The 19345-nt window shown below is 44.6% G+C and overlaps 1 protein-coding gene across 1 annotated transcript; it reads left to right on the plus strand.

Moving 5' to 3' along the window:
* The first annotated feature begins 219 nt into the window (after nucleotides 1–219).
* LOC135098165 (basic salivary proline-rich protein 2-like) lies at nucleotides 220–19123 on the plus strand. The gene is made up of 3 exons (XM_064000403.1): nucleotides 220–537; nucleotides 642–994; nucleotides 18895–19123. Exons 1-3 carry the CDS (start codon nucleotides 220–222, stop codon nucleotides 19121–19123), a joined length of 900 nt encoding a protein of 299 aa, XP_063856473.1.
* The last annotated feature ends 222 nt before the right edge of the window (nucleotides 19124–19345 follow it).

The following is a 19345-nucleotide window of genomic DNA, read 5'->3' on the forward strand; positions in this document are numbered from 1 at the left end:
CAATCAATCAATATCAATCAACCTCTCTCTCTCTCTCTCTCTCTCTCTCTTTCTCTCTCTCTCTCTCTCTCTCTCTCTCTCTCTCTCTCTCTCTCTCTCTCTCTCTCTCTCTCTCTCTCTCTCTCTCTCTCTCTCAGGCGGTCTGTTCACCACCATCCTACTTTTCGCCACTCAGCCAAAACTGAACCAAGGTACATTTTTAATTTCATGAGAACTAGGATGGGAGGAAAAAGCAGTCGACTGTCAGTGGAGGCACGGCTGAGCCTCCTGGGCGAGTGTGGCGTGGACGCCGTGAGGCTGTCCCGCCCCCGCTCGGGGGGCTGCTGTGGGAGGGGGAGGCGCTCTCTGGCCTCCTTTACCTTCCGGCAAGGGGCCGAGGGGGGCAAAGCCCCTCGTGTCGGATCAGGCGGCCAGCCTGAATATGGACAAGCTGGCCGCCTTGGACCAGGAGACACCCATCAGGGTGCACTGCCTGGCAGGAGGCGCAACAGTCTTCTGTCAGGACCTGCCCCTGAGGGACCTCCTGGCCGGACTGAAGTACACTACGGCGGGGCGTCACGCCGTTTTGTACTTCAGCCTGGCCGGAGGTCTGGGTGTCCACGGGGGCAGGGGCAGGGCTGCCCCGTGCTCTTTTGCAACAGCAAGAGAGTGGGCAGCCGCCCCAAGCCCCCCAAGAGGACCAGGCTGTCCGCGTCCCAGAGGCGGGGCAGGAGGCCGGCCCCGCCCCAGAGGCTGGCCAGGTGGTGGTGGCCAGCCCGGGGCACGAGGCCGGCCACGCCCCTGAGGCTGGCCAGGTGGTGGCGGCCAGCCCAGGGCACGAGGCCTGCCCCGCCCCAGAGGCTGGCCAGGTGGTGGCGGCCAGCCTGGGACACGAGGTCGGCCCCTCCCCTGAGGCTGGCCAGGTGGTGGCGGCCAGCCCGGGGAAGGAGGCCGGACCCGCCCCTGAGGCTGGCCAGGTGGTGGCGGCCAGCCCGGGGAAGGATAGCCTGGGCCTGTGGGTCTCGGCCCCCAGCCCGGAGGAGGGGCAAAAGGAGGCCAGGAGCGCCACGACCCCCGCGGAGGACGAGGGAGCGGGGCTCGTCCTCCGAGGAGTGGGGAAGGGAGTGGTGGCCCCTTCCCCCCACCACAGCGCCAACTCCCCCAGCCAGGGAAGGCTCGCCAGGGGAGGGGCAGGGCTGGAAGCAGGTTGTCCCACGGCCTGTGGGACAACCTGCTCGCCATTGCACAGACCCTGTCCCTCACCCTAGTGGTGTACTCCGCCCTGCTGGAGTACTTCCCTGACTGAGGGGGCAGCCGGCCCCACAGGGCAGTCGGCTGCCCGGGGAGGGGGGAGGGGGAGGGGGAGGGGATAGGTTAGGTGGGAGGGGGAGGGGGAGGGGGAGGGGAGGGGATAGGATAGGTGGGAGGGGGAGGGGGGAGGGAAGACAACCGGGAGGGGGAGGGAGTGCTGTCTTGGGAGGGGGAGGGGGAAAGGGGTAGGTTAGGTTAGAATAGGTTAGGTTAGGTTAGGTTAGCTTAGGTTAGGTTAGGTTAGGTTAGGGTAGGTTAGGTTAGGTTAGGTTAGGTTAGGTTAGGTTAGATTAGGTTAGGGTAGGTTAGGGTAGGGTAGGGTAGGGTAGGGTAGGGTAGGGTAGGGTAGGTTAGGTTAGATTAGGTTAGGTTAGGTTAGATTAGGTTAGGTTAGGTTAGGTTAGATTAGGTTAGGTTAGGTTAGATTAGATTAGGATAGGTTAGGTTAGGTTAGGTTAGATTAAGCTATCAGGACAAGTAAATAACAACACCGCCGTGTGCGGCGGCCATCATGTGAGCAATGCACGTATTTTCGTGACCACCTGCTGCCTTGGCAGAGACAGAGCGAGAGAGAGGGAATCACGTTTTTTGCATGCCAGTTTTCCTTTGTTTCTTCTTCGCATATTTTATTATTCGCATATTTATTACCAAATTACTCGAGAATGAGCCTTATTGGAAGCTAAGGGAAAATAAACTGAATGATCGAAGTATGGGAACATTAATATAGTTACTTGAAAATGTACCTTATGGAAAGTATAGGAAAATTAACCGTATGATCGAAGTAGGGGAAAATAAATAAAGCTACCCGAAAAACAACCTTATTGAAAGTTATAGGAAAATAAACCGTATGATCGAAGTATTGGAAAATAAACCTTATAGCAAAGGAAGTGGGAGCAAAACGTCTCTCTCTCTCCTTCAATTAGAGAGAGAGAGAGAGAGAGAGAGAGAGAGAGAGAGAGAGAGAGAGAGAGAGAGAGAGAGAGAGAGAGAGAGAGAGAGAGAGAGCGCATACCTTGATTTATGCCTCGTTAGTCAGGTGATTTGATGCATCTCTATTCTGTCCACCTCCCTAATCTCCATCTCTCTCTCTCTCTCTCTCTCTCTCTCTCTCTCTCTCTCTCTCTCTCTCTCTCTCTCTCTCTCTCTCTCTCTCTTAGTGTTGGGGTAAAGTTAAAAGCAAAGACGGCAGGCGGCATCCCTCTTCATCTCCCTCACCTGATTAATGCTAATTGGACCTTAACTTAAACTCGCGGCCAGGTGTACTCTGACCAAGAGATAAGCTCACTACTCAAAAAATCCTCCCCACCTTCTCCTCCTCCTCCTCCTCCTCCTCCCCACGCCCCTCCCCTCACTCATTACCATCCTTCAGCGGCCTGGAATGGGCGCACCTAAATCAGCGTGAGTGGACATCGGTGGGCTGCGGGGAAAGTTCCTAGAGGCTTGCTGCAGGAGGGCGGAAGGGATGAGGGGCGCGGGGTAGTGATGAGAAAGAAAGGAGTGTAGGCATGATGAGTTTGCTTGGAAAATTGTGAAAAGAAAGAAAGGAATACGGATAATGAAATATTAGTTAAAACAAAAATAGAAAAAAAATGAATAAAAAGGTACAAGGATGAAAAATAACGAAATCTGAAAAAAAAGGAAGCAAATGTGGAAAAATGGAATAGCACTGTGAGTGAAGCATGACAGTGATTCCCCGCGTGGTAATTCGCATTAATTAGTGGAAGGTGTTACACAATTCTGTCTAAAACACGTCTGCTTGGAAAAAATACATATTCTCTCTCTCTCTCTCTCTCTCTCTCTCTCTCTCTCTCTCTCTCTCTCTCTCTCTCTCTCTCTCTCTCTCTCTCTCTCTCTCTCTCTCTCTCTCTCTCTCTCTCTCTCTCTCTCTCTCTCTCTCTCTCTCTCTCTCTCTCTCTCTCTCTTCTTCCCTATCTCTCTCTCTCTCTCTCTCTCTCTCTCTCTCTCTCTCTCTCTCTCTCTCCTGCGTGGCCAGATAAGCTGTAGCCAGTATCACTTTACTAAAACACTTGTTACGCAGCCTGGAATGTTCAGGAACTCATCACGAGGCAACACAACTAGCGAGGCAAGGAGAGAGGCAAGGACGGACAGACCAGACGGACGGACGGACGCACGAACGGAGGGAGGGAGGGAGGGAGGGAGTCTGGTGTGTAATAGGCTGATGTACTATTCATGCCTAGACGCTCGGGGACTGCTCCTGCTGTTGCCGTGAAATTCTCCGCCACACCAATATTATTACCCCAATATGACCCCCTTCAATTATGTTGTTGTTGTTATTGTTGTTGTTCTGTGTGTGTGTGTGTGTGTGTGTGTGTGTGTGTGTGTGTGTGTGTGTGTGTGTGTGTGTGTGTGTTTCATAACAATTTGACATGCCAGGATGCAAAACGTTTCTCAATAATGAGCGTGTTCACATCCTTCTTCCCGCCACGAAAAAAATAGAACACCTAAGACGCCACGCAATGAGAGAGAGAGAGAGAGAGAGAGAGAGAGAGAGAGAGAGAGAGAGAGAGAGAGAGAGAGAGAGAGAGCACTTCTACGTTCTCATGTCGTCATGTTGCACAAGTTATTCAAGAGTGGCATTCACTAATTCACCAGCACGACCTGTCAGTACACCGAGCACACGCTTCCTGGAAAATGCTGCAAATCCTTCCCATGATACTACGTGTTTATGAAAAGCAATGCTTCTCATCAGCAGCAGCCCCTTGCTTTCAGATTCATGGGGTGAGTTTGCATTAACTGCTTCTCCCGAGCGGACGTGTTTCCATTACTTCATATCTAACTCAAGCAGTCTCCACCAATATGTTAACACTTTGCCTAATTTGTGGTTCATGTTCCTTCATTACTTTCATCGAGCAACTGTCGCCACACAGTGAAATGCTCTCGTCGTTAAATGCAAGGTTTTCATTACATTTCACATTATTTTAGCCTTTAACAGAGAGAGAGAGAGAGAGAGAGAGAGAGAGAGAGAGAGAGAGAGAGAGAGAGGGAGAGAGAGAGAGAGAGAGAATGATGAAGCGAACAGCCTTGCCTTGAGCTTGTTCAACACTGCCGCGTGGCTGGCTGGCTGTGTTGTGTGATCCGTGTATGTATTAGCGAGTCTGGCGCGACACGTTTCGCTTATATACTAGTTTATAGCCGTGCCTGTGCCTGCAGGAGGTCCACGCCACACGCCGTGTTCGTTTGTATATGAAACTGCAATGGTTTAGTTTTTACGAGCACATCAAAGAGCCATGCGTGTCATTAAGTGTTTTTACAGCGGACCGCTTGCGAAGGAGGATTGCTTGTTTACACCAAGTAATTTAATTAAAGATTCATGTTATACCTTCACTGTTTTAATTAAATCATGGTCATAGGAGTTGAGGGTAATGAGCAGCATGTACGTGGCTCTTTGTGTGACGCTCGGTGAGACATGCAACACTGTCTGTCTGTCGGTCTGTCTGTCTGTCGGTAGTGGGAGTTAACACGATACTTGGGAACACTGCGCCGACTCCTTAAGCAGGTCAAGCCCAAAGTGAAACACGGGATTCATTGTCCGAAGCACCAACGACACGAGATGGCAACCCAAACACATATACACACACACACACACACACACACACGTGGTAATGGCTCTCCCGCCCACCTCATCTCAGTAAATGTTTGTTGGCAGTTTTCCACATTAAAAGGCCGCAATTTTCCTTAAGTAAAGTCGTCTTGGTCTCGTTCGGAGTAAATTACCATCATCACAGTAGTTTTTACTTTATTTTTTTTTTCATCCAACACTCTCAGACTTCCCCACACGTCATATTGGCAATTCTCTCCTTCCCCCACCATTCTCTCTCTCTCTCTCTCTCTCTCTCTCTCTCTCTCTCTCTCTCTCTCTCTCTATCGGCAACCACAACGTGCACACCTTCCCCCCTCTCCTCACCTCAGACTCGTTGACTCTGATAACTAACGTGCTTAATTTCCCATTGGTTTGTACCGGAACTCCGCCAGTCCCTACGCACCACAGATAACTCTGCTAACGCCTGTCAGCCTCCAGTGATCCCTCGTTACAAACTTTTCTGGACCCTGACCGGAGGAGGTAATGAGTGTTGTTCTGTCTGCCTGCCTGGCCGTGAATAGGCTGCTGAGCTGCCCGCTAGATATCCTTACAGACCTCAGACCTCGCCGTATTGCTCGAAATTAAACCAAGTACTGCTAGTTAATTCAGACGGGTCGCAATTACTATGGACTCGCGGAAGACCAAAGCTTTTCTGCTCGAATCAAGGTCTTAACGAAGGCGATGAAAAATCTCCAGCGGACCCAAGTGAAGGCGAGCAGACGAAGTGGCGGGCAGGAGTGGTGGGTCAGTGGCTTCTTACCTTGACCTCCGTGAACACAGGTGACGGCACACTTACCTGCAAAGAAAAGGGATTGTCAGCATGGTTGTTATATTCTACCTGAGTACAACCTTACTGTATTTTTTTTTTATGTGTGCATATTTATTGCATTAAGAGTGTCGAGCTGATGACGAGCCAGCTTTGACTTAAATAAGGCGTAGAAATTGCAGTGGAGAGCCTGTGAGCTGCAAACACCACAACTTCACGGCACCTTTCTCCCCCTCACGCCTGGCTGGTTGTCTTGCATCTCTCCGACACTCCAATTCGTGACTCAGCCTCCACTCGCCCGTGAATCCCCGACGCACCCTCACCACCACTACCTTTATCACCGCCACCAGCACCGCCCCTTCAGTAGACTGGCTTCTGAGGGCAGCTCCATTGTCCCTAACCTCTCTCTGTTCGGATTACGTTGCGTCTATTTTTGTTTGTAATGATTAATTTTTATGTGTTTGTTCTGTCATTGTCTTCCTTCACACACACACACTCACACACTCTGTGCGTATATATACGAGTATATATATATATATATATATATATATATATATATATATATATATATATATATATATATATATATATATATATATATTGTCCTCCACTCTCTTAATCGCTCCCTTTTCCTCGCAGCCAAAAGGTCAACGGCATCAAGGCAAATCTAATCTTCATGTTTTGAGTTGCGGAAGCTTTCAAAACCATGACTGGTAAGGCAGACAGAGAGAGAGAGAGAGAGAGAGAGAGAGAGAGAGAGAGAGAGAGAGAGAGAGAGAGAGAGAGAGAGAGAGAGAGAATGCGACAGGAAAGGAAAAAGTAAATAAACAAATGGATAAATAAAAATAAATATTAATTTTAGGCCCACTTCTGTAAACATGGCGGGGCACGACACCTGAGGCGGCGTGCTAAATGGTATATATTCTGACATTTGTTTTGTCCACTTGTTTCTGTCTCATTAGGCCGCTAATGACACGCCGCTACTGAGGAGGAGGGGCGGGTGAGGGTGCGGGAGGGAGGGAGGGAGGGAGGGAGGGAGGTTCACTTATTACGCTCAACACATAGCCATTAAGAGTTTCATTTGCAATCGGCAGGATAAAGAAAATAGGTACAGGTTATAGCAAATCACGGAGGCCGAGGCGGGGGTGTGTGGGTGCAGGTGGGTGGCGGACGAGGCGGGGTGGGGATGTGCGGGTGGAGGTGGGTGGCGAGGTGAGGCGGGATGTGTGGCTGCAGGTGGGCGACAGAGAGAGAGAGAGAGAGAGAGAGAGAGAGAGAGAGAGAGAGAGAGAGAGAGAGAGAGACTATAACTGAGATGCAGGAAACTTCTAAATGAAAAACAAGTTCTGTCGCCTTTACCAATAAGAATGTACCCTCTCTCTCTCTCTCTCTCTCTCTCTCTCTCTCTCTCTCTCTCTCTCTCTCTCTCTCTCTCTTCGTGGGGGTAAAAGAGAGTTGGCTGGCACTACAATAGGCTTTGGTTAAAATGTTCCAGTTATACTCCCTAACTGCACTTAAATAACTAACTTTTCCAATATGGCAACACGTGATTGCCCAGAACACTCCCTCTACTCCCCCTCTCCCCCCTGCCACCCCGAGTAACTGCAGGCGGAGGCACGGGCGGTGAGACGTGATGAGAGGAGTAGTGGCAGCGATGGGCGGGCCTGGTGATGTATGGAATAATACGTGGTGTTGACAAAGAATGGGATAAGAGGTGAGCGATGGTGGTGAATACGCGTCTAACTCAAGGACAAAACAAACAAGACACCCAACACCAAACAAACAAGAAATGCAACCAAGCCTCGGGTCTCCTTTACCAGCTCCTTTACCAGCACAGCTAGAACAGATCATATTATATATTATAACTTAGTATGTTTTTCTGTTAATAAGTTAAATATCAAAACTATGCCAATTCCATCAATAAAAGGAAAATAATAATATGTTGCCGAAAAGTTTTTTTTTTCCTCTTCTTTTCCTTTCCTTACCTCCTCCTCCTCTTCCATACCCCTCATACTCCAAATCTCCCCTCCACCACCCCCTACTCCGCATAGGAGTCTAGGAAAACACCTGGAAACACCTGGAAAACCCTAGAAATTATGCTAAATACTGACAGGGAGAGACAGAAAATTGTTACCTTCGGCTTAACTGTGCGAGGCTCGGGGGGACTGGGCGCCAAGGATACTGTGTGTGTGTGTGTGTGTGTGTGTGTGTGTGTGTGTGTGTAAGTGAGGCAAAACGACAGAAATGCTGGTTGGATGGGTGATTGGTCTCAGGTCCTACTTAACCTCACATCGACGCCACGAAAGGATGAGTGGGCGGGGTATCCATCATGACGACATCTAGTCTCGCTGCCAGTGCCTGTACTCGTAAATTTTAGCAAGTTTACATTACCTCTATTATGAAGACACGAGACCAAATCATATTTTTGCCAGTTAGCTCGGGGTATCAAACATTCACTGCCAAAACAGCATCCTCATCCGACGCTCTCTTAAGATTTTATTTGCGAAAAAGGACAGGACACGGCACCTCAAACCTTTGGTAACATACTAAAACCTGAATTATGAGACATTTCTGCCAGAAACTCCACTACTTTCAATAGGCTTTCAATAGGCTCTACATGAAATTGAGGATTTTTTATCTTTTATTTTTTTATGATTCTCGTGATAGATTAACAAGATTTCTACATTATTAACTGGGGAATCACTCTTCAAATATTCGGCTAATGACCTCTGTGACCTTTGAAAACAGTTGTGATGAGAGAGGGAAGCGTTTCAGGCCTAAGACAGGGAAAGGCCTCTAACTCACGCCTCTCCCCTTTTATCCCTCCTCCGTAACCTCTGACATTGCTGACAGCTCCCTCGCCCCCCTCCACTCGCTTCTCTCAGCTGCAGCTCGCCCTCCTCTCCCCTCGCTGTCACTGAGCTAAGATGTGCAAGACTCCTCCCCTGATGCAATATTCCTGTGTGAACTCTTGTCATCACCACGTTCTTTAAAGGTGGAATCTCTCTCTCTCTCTCTCTCTCTCTCTCTCTCTCTCTCTCTCTCTCTCTCTCTCTCTGCACCGCGCAAGATCAAGACAAACAAGCAGGACGTGGCCGAGATGGATCCCGCGATACTCGGCTAACTCGCTTCCTTGGGCCTCGTCTTGTCCCGCTCAGCCAGGGCGACTTGCGGCGGCGCGGCTTGCAAGGACACACTGCACAGCTTCGAGCAAGACTCCCCGCTCAGTTTTATTGGTGGTGTGTTTACAGATACAGCAAGAAACATAATTATAAGCAAATACATGAGTAGTTACACGACGCGACACGAATACAGGGAAGTAAAGATGGAGGAGACGATAATAAGGTTAATCAATCAAGTAAGGTACGGTAGATGACTTGTACAGGTGAGATAAGGTGTACAGGTGAGATAAATGGGGAGAGTCACAAGAAAGAAGACGAGAAAAAATAGAAAATAAAAGTTATAAAGAATATGAACGGTAGCGACGGCTGCATGCTGTAACCCATCACCCTGCACCCCATCACCTGTCTGTATATCACCCACCACCCAACACCTGTCCACCCATCATCCCATCACCTCCCTACCCATCACCCCATCAGCTCGGCAAGGGCGGCGCGTCCCTCAGTGATGAAAGACGCCCCAAGATTAACTGGCAAGACAAGATGGCAGAATAATGGTGCTGATCAAAGGCGCGGGTGGCAGGAGCGGAAAAACTGGACGGCTAATTTGCCTGCGATGTCTCAAGACCCTCCCCTGCCGTCCGTCCCCCCTTCCCTCCCTGCCGCGCCCCCTTCCCTGCCGCTGCTGTCCTGTCCAGCTCCCTCATGAACCACACAACACTCAACACTCCACTGGCATGGAGGAAGGAAGGAAAGAACATTCTCTCTCTCTCTCTCTCTCTCTCTCTCTCTCTCTCTCTCTCTCTCTCTCTCTCTCTCTCTCTCTCTCTCTCTATTCAGACCTTAGATTAATACTCATTACAGGATAGCTCTGCCTTTTTTCCTCATCTATCTTTCCCGTCCTTTTCCATTTCCACGCCCTAATTATGTATATTTTTCTTCCATTTCCACGCCTTAATTATGTATATTTTTCTTCCATTTCCACGCTTTAATTATGTATATTTTTCTTCCATGTCCACGCCTTAATTATGTATATTTTTCTTACATTTCCACGCCTTAATTATGTATATTTTTCTTCCATGTCCACGCCTTAATTATGTATATTTTTCTTACATTTCCACGCCTTAATTATGTATATTTTTCTTCCATGTCCACGCCTTAATTATGTATATTTTTCTTACATTTCCACGCCTTAATTATGTATATTTTTCTTCCATGTCCACGCCTTAATTATGTATATTTTTCTTACATTTCCACGCCTTAATTATGTATATTTTTCTTCCATGTCCACGCCTTAATTATGTATATTTTTTTTTCCCAGACGTACACTGATACAGAAAAATATTCTTACTAAAATTGCCCGTGTCATTTTGACTCAACGAACGAAAAAATACGGAAAATATTGTTTAAGAGAGAGATGCACTGGTAGCCCTGCAGGGTGTCGGTACACCTGAGCGTCTCGAAATTTCTGCATTTGAGTCCCTCAAGATGCAAAGTAACAATACCAACACGCGTGTCTTACGAAGTCTCCATGATGAATGGCTATGGAATGCCGGAGGTTGGCTGACGTCCACTTTGTATCTGATATCTGTGATCAACGACTCAAAGATTCGAATCCTGATGTGATGCGCTACACGCCTTCGTGACGTTTCAGACGTTTCAGACAGCCAGGCTTGCCAGCTATTCCGAAATTGATAGAATCACTCTATATTTTTCTTGAATTAAGCGTTCATGAGAGTAAGAATAATTTTGTGTACTTGGTAAGTCTTGACACACACGCGCCGCCACGATCCGTGGTGCGAGGCTCCAGAACCACAGCATTCCGCACCCAGCAGGGGAGTCGTCTTCTTTTGTCGTGTGTTTGTCTTCGTATTGGGTTGTGTTTACACTCACCATGACCTCGAACTTCCCCAGCCAGGCGTCACTCTCCTTTCGTTTATCCATCACTGCCTCAATTCTTTTTTTCTTCTTTGTTTCACATTTCAATCTTTCCTTTCCCGCACGCTCCATCAACGCTCCTTTCTTTGTGCTTATCATAGTTTTTTTTTTTTTTTTTTTTTAGTGGTTATATTTTTTTGTTCTTCGTCGCTTCCCACGCTTCCCACGTGACTCACAAAACGTGACAGTCTATGTAATACCTACACACACACACACACACACACACACACACACACACACACACACAAAACTTCTATCTTCTGCTTGCCGTGAAGCACTGAAGCTACACTCGGGCACACACTGTTCTGTGTGGAAGTCAGAGACAGTGTGCGGCGAGGACAGCTTATTCTCACTTGCTGAATAGACCTCGTGACGCAACACCGAAAGGCGATTAGTCTTGATCTTGAAAGTCAGCTGGAGCGGGACATTAATTTGTTATTATTGGGAGTAAGTTTCAGGCCACTACTAATATACACTAAGAGCAATGTCTTCTCCTTCATTTCACATAAACGTGTCACGTGTAAAGTGTAGAGAAACAAACCTTCTCATCTCGCGAACACCAGCGTCAGCTTCCGTCAGCTGACACTTCAGTAAATTTGGATTGACGGTCCTTATGACGCTAATGAAATATTTCGTCCAGCATTACGACATCGAACTGTTGTATTCCCTGATGGGAAAAGTTTTCACGAGGAGAGAAAACTCTCACCACTAGCCTCGCTGCCCGAGGCTGTCACTCCTTGACTTCTTGCAGCAACACAACAACAAAGTGCTGCTTCTTTCCACTTCTGTGCCATGTAACGCCGTGTACAGCTCCTGTCAAACCTAATCAGTTTGTTTCATCATAGATGTTTTTTTTTTTCCAATTGCAGTGCCTCCTGACAATTCCTTGATGGTTGAAAAAGCAATATTCATTGAGGAGTGGGCGGAATTGTTCTCCTGCCGCAGCGGTGAAGCACTCGTTTCCCTTCATGAAAAGTTATTAATGAAATCACTACATAAGCGTTCAGTATGACGAGGCCTCACCTCAGCCATCATTCACTCCTACATAAAAATGAGAAGCGCGTCAGGCATCGCCTCTCTCGATACAACTTGCATATTTAATCGTACAAAAAATGAGTCCATGAAGAATTTCAGCCGCACATCAATCTGGCAACATTACGGATGGAAACAGATGCCAGACACTTCCACGCGCCATCTGACTCGAGAAACCGCGCTTGGAGCTCAAAATTGAGGCGCGAAAATTCTTGAGTTACGGGAACGATCGCCATCGCTACGGACGCACGGATGCAATCGTTCATATATGGTCACCGGAATGAAAGGGTTAAGACAGGTACAATATATATATATATATATATATATATATATATATATATATATATATATATATATATATATATATATATATATATATATATATATATATATATATATATATATATATATATATATATATATATATATATATATATATATATATATACATATATATATATATATATATATACATATATATATATATATATATATATATATATATATATATATATATATATATATATATATATATATATATATATATATATATATATATATATATATATATATATATATATATATATATATATATATATATATATATATATATATATATATATATATATATATATATATATATATATATATATATATATATATATATATATATATATATATATATATATATATATATATATATATATATATATATATATATATATATATATATATATATATATATATATATATATATATATATATATATATATATATATATATATATATATATATATATATATATATATATATATATATATATATATATATATATATATATATATATATATATATATATATATATATATATATATATATATATATATATATATATATATATATATATATATATATATATATATATATATATATATATATATATATATATATATATATATATATATATATATATATATATATATATATATATATATATATATATATTTATATATATATATATATATATATATAGATATATATATATATATATATATATATATATATATATATACATAAATATATATATATATACATATATATATATATATATACATATATATATATATATATATATATATATATATATATATATATATATATATATATATATAAATATATCATATATATATATATATAGTTAGTAAAATAAAAGTTCCTTTTTACTTGTTGCCTAAAGGCCGAGCATGACGTGTGTGTGGCTGAGAATGCAGGTCACCTGTGATTATTTTGTTGCATGTGAGGCACGACGCTGCAACCAATAGCTATTACTGCAACTATCACTGCTTTTATAAACACACACACACACACACACACACACACACACACACACCACACACGTAGATAAAGTAAATAAAAAAAAAAAAAGATAGCACGTAGTGTAATCAACACGACTACAGTATCCCCACCCTAGAGCCCCCGATCCCCAACGCCCTCACCACCCACGCCCTGTCCACCTCCACCACCACCATTCCCACCACACGCTCTCTGTGCCGCGCAGCACAACGACCTTCATCTCGTCTGCATCATTAAAATTTCGACGTCCCATAATTTGGCAGCGCGCCTCACACACAAGTCTCCAATGGGGCCGTGTTTTCGCTTCGCTGGTGCACACACTTCCCACGCCCTGCCTCCCTGCCTCCCTGCCGGTGTCCCTGATCACGCCACCGCCAGCCGCCTTGCAAGCGAGCAGCCTGGAATCACACCAGGGACCCCTCTCCCTTCCCTCTTCCTTTCCCGCGTTCACATCACTGTGGTGGAGACTCTGATGAAATTTATAGGGAATCTCAGAGGCTTATTGCTTGCTGCATGCGCGGCGCCTGAAGCAGTGATGCATTGAGTGCCAGGAACTGCATATTGAGCCGAGCTATGCCCATTATATTCAGCCGACCATTGGGTTTATTGAAAAGCTGTTATTGCCGCGGTTGTGTCCCGTTCTGGTAAGGGGAGGGAGGGAGGGAGGAAGGGAAGGAGGGTTGGGGGAGGGACACTGGTGGGCAAAGGTAACGAAGGCGAGGAGGGCCAGAAGATCCATGTGACTCTAGCGTGCTCACCAGTACACCACCAGACAACTAATGTTATTATGATCAGAATATTCAGCTTACATCACAAAAATTCACCTACCACGAACCGGGGCCATCGTTATTAACAACACTGAAACCCTTTCTTCCCCAGAGAGAAGCGCGGGTGAGGCTCATTCCCGCTCCCCCGGTAGTGAAGTCTGCGCCGGGGCAAACACTGCCTCGAGATGAAAGAAGCTTCGCCTCTCTGTCCCGGGAATCAAACACGGGTCTTTTGTCTTGACCGAGCCGAGGGTGCACTGCTGTGAGACAGAGAAGCAGCGAGGCTGTACGAGCGTTTAGTGAGCGAGAGAGAGAGAGAGAGAGAGAGAGAGAGAGAGAGAGAGAGAGAGAGCACAATTTGTCGCGCTTAACTTCATATTATCTAACATGTCGAGTTCAAATACTCTACTGGATGAGCATACAGAGAATTAGTATTTTTCACAACTCTCTTTCATAATTTAATGGAAACAATGATAAACATATTGTGTGTGTGTGTGTGTGTGTGTGTGTGTGTGTGTGTGTGGTTCAGTCACGTACATGTCTCTCCATACACGTCCGGTCCAGAGGCGCCAATTATCGTTCGCTGTACTGTGGACATGTTAGGAGGGCTCGTAGCGTGAATGGAATGTGAACTTTTACAGAACCCCTCACTGGAATCATGCACAATCGCTGATTATACAATATTTGTACTGTGTTTTTTTTTTCTTTTTTCTATTCCTACTATACTCTCATACATCCATTCTTATCATTACCGTGTGACCTTTGACTGAATACATACATTCATTCTTACATACATACATACATTTCCTTTCTGACCGTTCTATTGCTGCTGTGGTAGACGGTCACTGTTCTTCTCCTAAATCTATTAACAGTGGTGTTCCTCAGGGTTCTGTCCTGTCACCCACTCTCTTCTTATTATTCATTAATGATCTTCTAAACCAAACTTCTTGTCCTATCCACTCCTATGCTGATGATACCACCCTGCACTTTTCCACGTCTTTTCATAGACGTCCAACCCTTCAGGAGGTAAACATATCACGCAGGGAAGCCACAGAACGCCTGACTTCTGATTTTTCTAAAATTTCTGATTGGGGCAGAGCAAACTTGGTATTGTTCAATGCCTCAAAAACTCAATTCCTCCATCTATCAACTCGACACAATCTTCCAGACAACTATCCCCTCTTCTTCAATGACACTCAACTGTTCCCCTCTTCTACACTGAACATCCTCGGTCTGTCCTTTACTTATAATCTGAACTGGAAACTTCACATCTCATCTCTAGCTAAAACAGCTTCTATGAAGTTAGGTGTTCTGAGACGTCTCCGCCAGTTTTTCTCACACCCCCAGCTGCTAACTCTGTACAAGGGCCTTATCCGTCCATGTATGGAGTATGCTTCACATGTCTGGGGGGTTCCACTCATACTGCTGTTCTAGACAGGGTGGAATCAAAAGCTTTTCGTCTCATCAACTCCTCTCCTCTAACTGACTGTCTTCAGCCCCTCTCTCACCGCCGCAATGTTGCATATCTAGCTGTCTTCTACCGCTATTTTCATGCCAACTGCTCTTCTGATCTTGCTAACTGCATGCCTCCCCTCCTCCCGCGGCCTCGCTGCACAAGACTTTCTTCTTTCTCTCACTCCTATTCTGTCCACCTCTCTAACGCAAGAGTTAACCAGTATTCTCAATCATTCATCCCTTTCTCTGGTAAACTCTGGAACTCCTTGCCTGCTTCTGTATTTCCACCTTCCTATGACTTGAATTCCTTCAAGAGGGAGGTTTCAAGACACTTATCCACCAATTTTTGACCACTGCTTTGACCCTTTTATGGGACTGGCATTTCAGTGGGCATTTTTTTTTATTAGATTTTTGTTGCCCTTGGCCAGTATCCTTCCTACATAAAAAAAAAAAAAAAAAAAATGCATACATAGATGCCATTATTACTGAAAGATAAGAGGCATACATGTTTTTTGTGTGACACATAGTATTGGTATCATTAAGCTAAAACACAGTGACTATCATTCCCTTTTTTTCTCTCTCTTTTTGTTGACATGATGTCGGTGAGTCAGTTTAGCAGCTCAGACACCAAGTTATGAACACACATTTGTGTTGTTGCCTTGTCGTTAGTGTGGCGTGACCCCGTGACTTGCTGCTCTGTGTAATGCGCGTGGTAGAAAATGCGCTACAAAATGGTACCAAGGAATTCCGAGCATTTCTTTCCACATTAGCGGCATTGTCAAGGAACGTTTGCTTGGCGTCTTGGTGTGGTGGTGGTGGTGGTGGTAGTGGTGGTGTTCTTGTAATGTACTGTAATGTAGGGATTGCTAGTTTATGATAATGTTGGTGATGTTATTGTTTGTATATCATTAACTGTTGTTGTGTCGGTGGTGGATGGTGGCGGCAATAGAAGTAACCAGAAGTGATGGTGTAGCCACTCATCCCGTTCACACCAGGAATCAACACGGAAACACCGCACCGTACGTCACCACACCACATAGCATAACACTCGACTGGCACCCTACACCACCACACCCACCAGACAGCTCTACCCAGCCAGCCGTGCGCTTTATCATATATACGCGCACGTACCTGTCCTTTCTCCGCTGCACCACTTCACTGCTTTAATCGATAATGTTACACGAATGAAGGGTTTCTATTAAAATTATTGGATTCATCACTAGGGAGCACAGCCCAAGACCTTCAGTATCACACACTTCATCTTCTTAATAGCACTGGGATTATTAGAAATGTACCGAGCAGCTGCGATTGTGAAGCTGTTAATACGTAACATCAGAAGGCATCAAAGAGAGAGAGAGAGAGAGAGAGAGAGAGAGAGAGAGAGAGAGAGAGAGAGAGAGAGAGAGAGAGAGAGAGAGAGAGAGAGAGAGAGAGACTGATTGATTGATTGATTGATTTATTGACCACAGGGAAGTACACACCAATAAACACATTAAAAAAAATAGTCCAAATTACAAATATACAGAGAAAACTTTTGCAACTACGATACTGAAAATATATCATCGAAAATAAAATCTGTTGCATAAAATCAAAACACAAACTCATAAAAACCTGACATAGCAACCAAATAAAAACAAGACACATTATAAAAATAAAACAGCGGAATGTAAATAATTAGACAAGAAATTCATTGAAAATATTCAAAACCCATAAAAGACATGCCTAAAAACTAAATTGTAATCCTATACGTTTATATATATATATATATATATATATATATATATATATATATATATATATATAATATATATATATATATATATAAAAAAACAAGAATTTATCCAAACAAACCTTTTTTTTTTAAAGCAAACACATATCCAACATTAATATATAGACAATACTTCATGTACAATTCTACAAACATTTATATAATCAGATCTATCAACAAATAAATTACTAACTGTCGTTACATTATTTCTTTCTCTAACGTGACTGGAAATAGGACAATTTTCAAGAACATGTATCTCCGTTTGAATCATACCACATGAACACAATCTTTCCTCCAAGGGAAGACGACCCCTTCCTCGCCGATTCCAGCGTCCCTTTTCAACTGCCAACGAGTGTGAAGACACAGAGAGAGAGAGAGAGAGAGAGAGAGAGAGAGAGAGAGAGAGAGAGAGAGAGAGAGAGAGAGAGAGAGAGAGAGAGAGAGAGAGAGAGAGAGAGAGAGAGAGAGAGAGAGAGAGAGCTGGTAACATTAGGAAACAAACTCAAGTCTCACACTGAAATAAGCTTACATTAAACAAAGCATATGGTATTGTTATCTTGACGCATCACGAACAAACGAGACAACGGAACGGAAAGGAAAGAAAAGAGTGGGGGAAGTAAAGAAGAACACTATATAGAGAGGGAAATATGGGATGAAGGACAGCAATACATTAAAAGTGAGTGGGCCTTTACCACACTGCTACATTAATTTAATTATTTTTTTTCTAACGAGACAACTGTTATTCCATCTCAGTTTTATACAAAAGAGTTAACAAGATCCCCCACACGCACTGTATCCTGTCCCTACCTAACAGTACATCATGCCTCACCACTGCCCGCCTCCTTGCCTTTCCCACACACCACACTCCCTCTTCCTCACACCTGCACGTCCCAACCGATGAAATTAGTTGAAAAAAATTGAAAAAAAAAGAAAAAAAACAGCAGAAAAGGTCACATCCGTTGCCACTGACGACCCGCGACGGGAATTACCTGACGAAGGAGCAATAGACATTCTACTCTTCTCCTCCTCCTCCTCCTCCTCCTCCTCCTCCTCTTGTCACCTCAACTCTTCTCTTCTACTGCATGGGAAAAATCTCGTCTCTTCAGTCCTCTTTGATCTCTTTTCATCACTCTTTTCATCATCATCTCTCTCTCTCTCTCTCTCTCTCTCTCTCTCTCTCTCTCTCTCTCTCTCTCTCACTCTCTCTCTCTCTCTCTCTCTGTCGTTCCTTTTCACTTCCCTTACCCCTCCCTTTGCATGGCATTCCATATCTTTTTTTCAGGTCTACTGGCGTCTCTCTCTCTCTCTCTCTCTCTCTCTCTCTCTCTCTCTCTCTCTCTCTCTCTCTCTCTCTCTCTCTCTCTCTCTCTCTCTCTCTCTCTCTCTCTCTCTCTCTCTCTCTCTCTCTCTCTCTCTCTGGATGTTCCTTCTTTTTCATCCACAGTTTAATGGTTCTGATCTCATTAATTTCATGTTTTTTTTTTTCTCTCCTATTTATTCACTACATTGGTTTTCCTAGATGCGAGTTTTTTGTTTTTTTTTTTTTGAGGTGTGAGAAGAGTTCAATATTCCCCTTGAAGCACCTCACCATTTTTTTTTTTTCATTTCAACATAATCTTATCTCTTTCTTTCCCATGTTTTTTTTTTTATTTTTCAGTCACATAAACCTTTTCGCGACGGTTTTATTGAACATAAATAAAACTACAAGCACTAGAGACTTCGACTGATTTTGATCCCACTTGCTGCTTTCATTGCCGTCTTTCCACATTATATTTTAAACCTGTACCAGACCATTTTCCCGTAAGCCAGAGGAGACCGCCGTGGCAACCGCGAGCGTCAGTACGGCGGTGTGAGCAGATCAGACCCAGATCAGACACACAGGTTTCACTCCTGCAGCCTTCACAGCCCGAGGCGCATCAAGACGACGCCACCACTACAGCCAAGGGCGGCAATGAGCACTGCCACCAGACCTGCGGGCCTCGTGACAGTCGTGCGGACAGGAAGTTTCGCCAATTTGCAGAGCAAGCCGCCTAACGCTGTTCACTGCCGAGAACAAAAACCCTGCAGCTGCATTTTACTAGTGCGATAACAACCCCACACTGAAGTTATTCAGAGTGGGAAAGGTCTCATCACTGCGCCAGACGCAACATGCTGTGTGTCATGTGCAGCGTGTGTCAAGGTGTGTAGGGCGTCATGGTAAGCAGCGTGTCGGCGCGGTGTGTCAGTGGACTGATTACTTGACGGTCACGCGCGGGA

Source organism: Scylla paramamosain, unplaced genomic scaffold (assembly GCF_035594125.1).
Source record: "Scylla paramamosain isolate STU-SP2022 unplaced genomic scaffold, ASM3559412v1 Contig48, whole genome shotgun sequence".
Taxonomy (NCBI): Eukaryota; Metazoa; Arthropoda; class Malacostraca; order Decapoda; family Portunidae; genus Scylla; species Scylla paramamosain.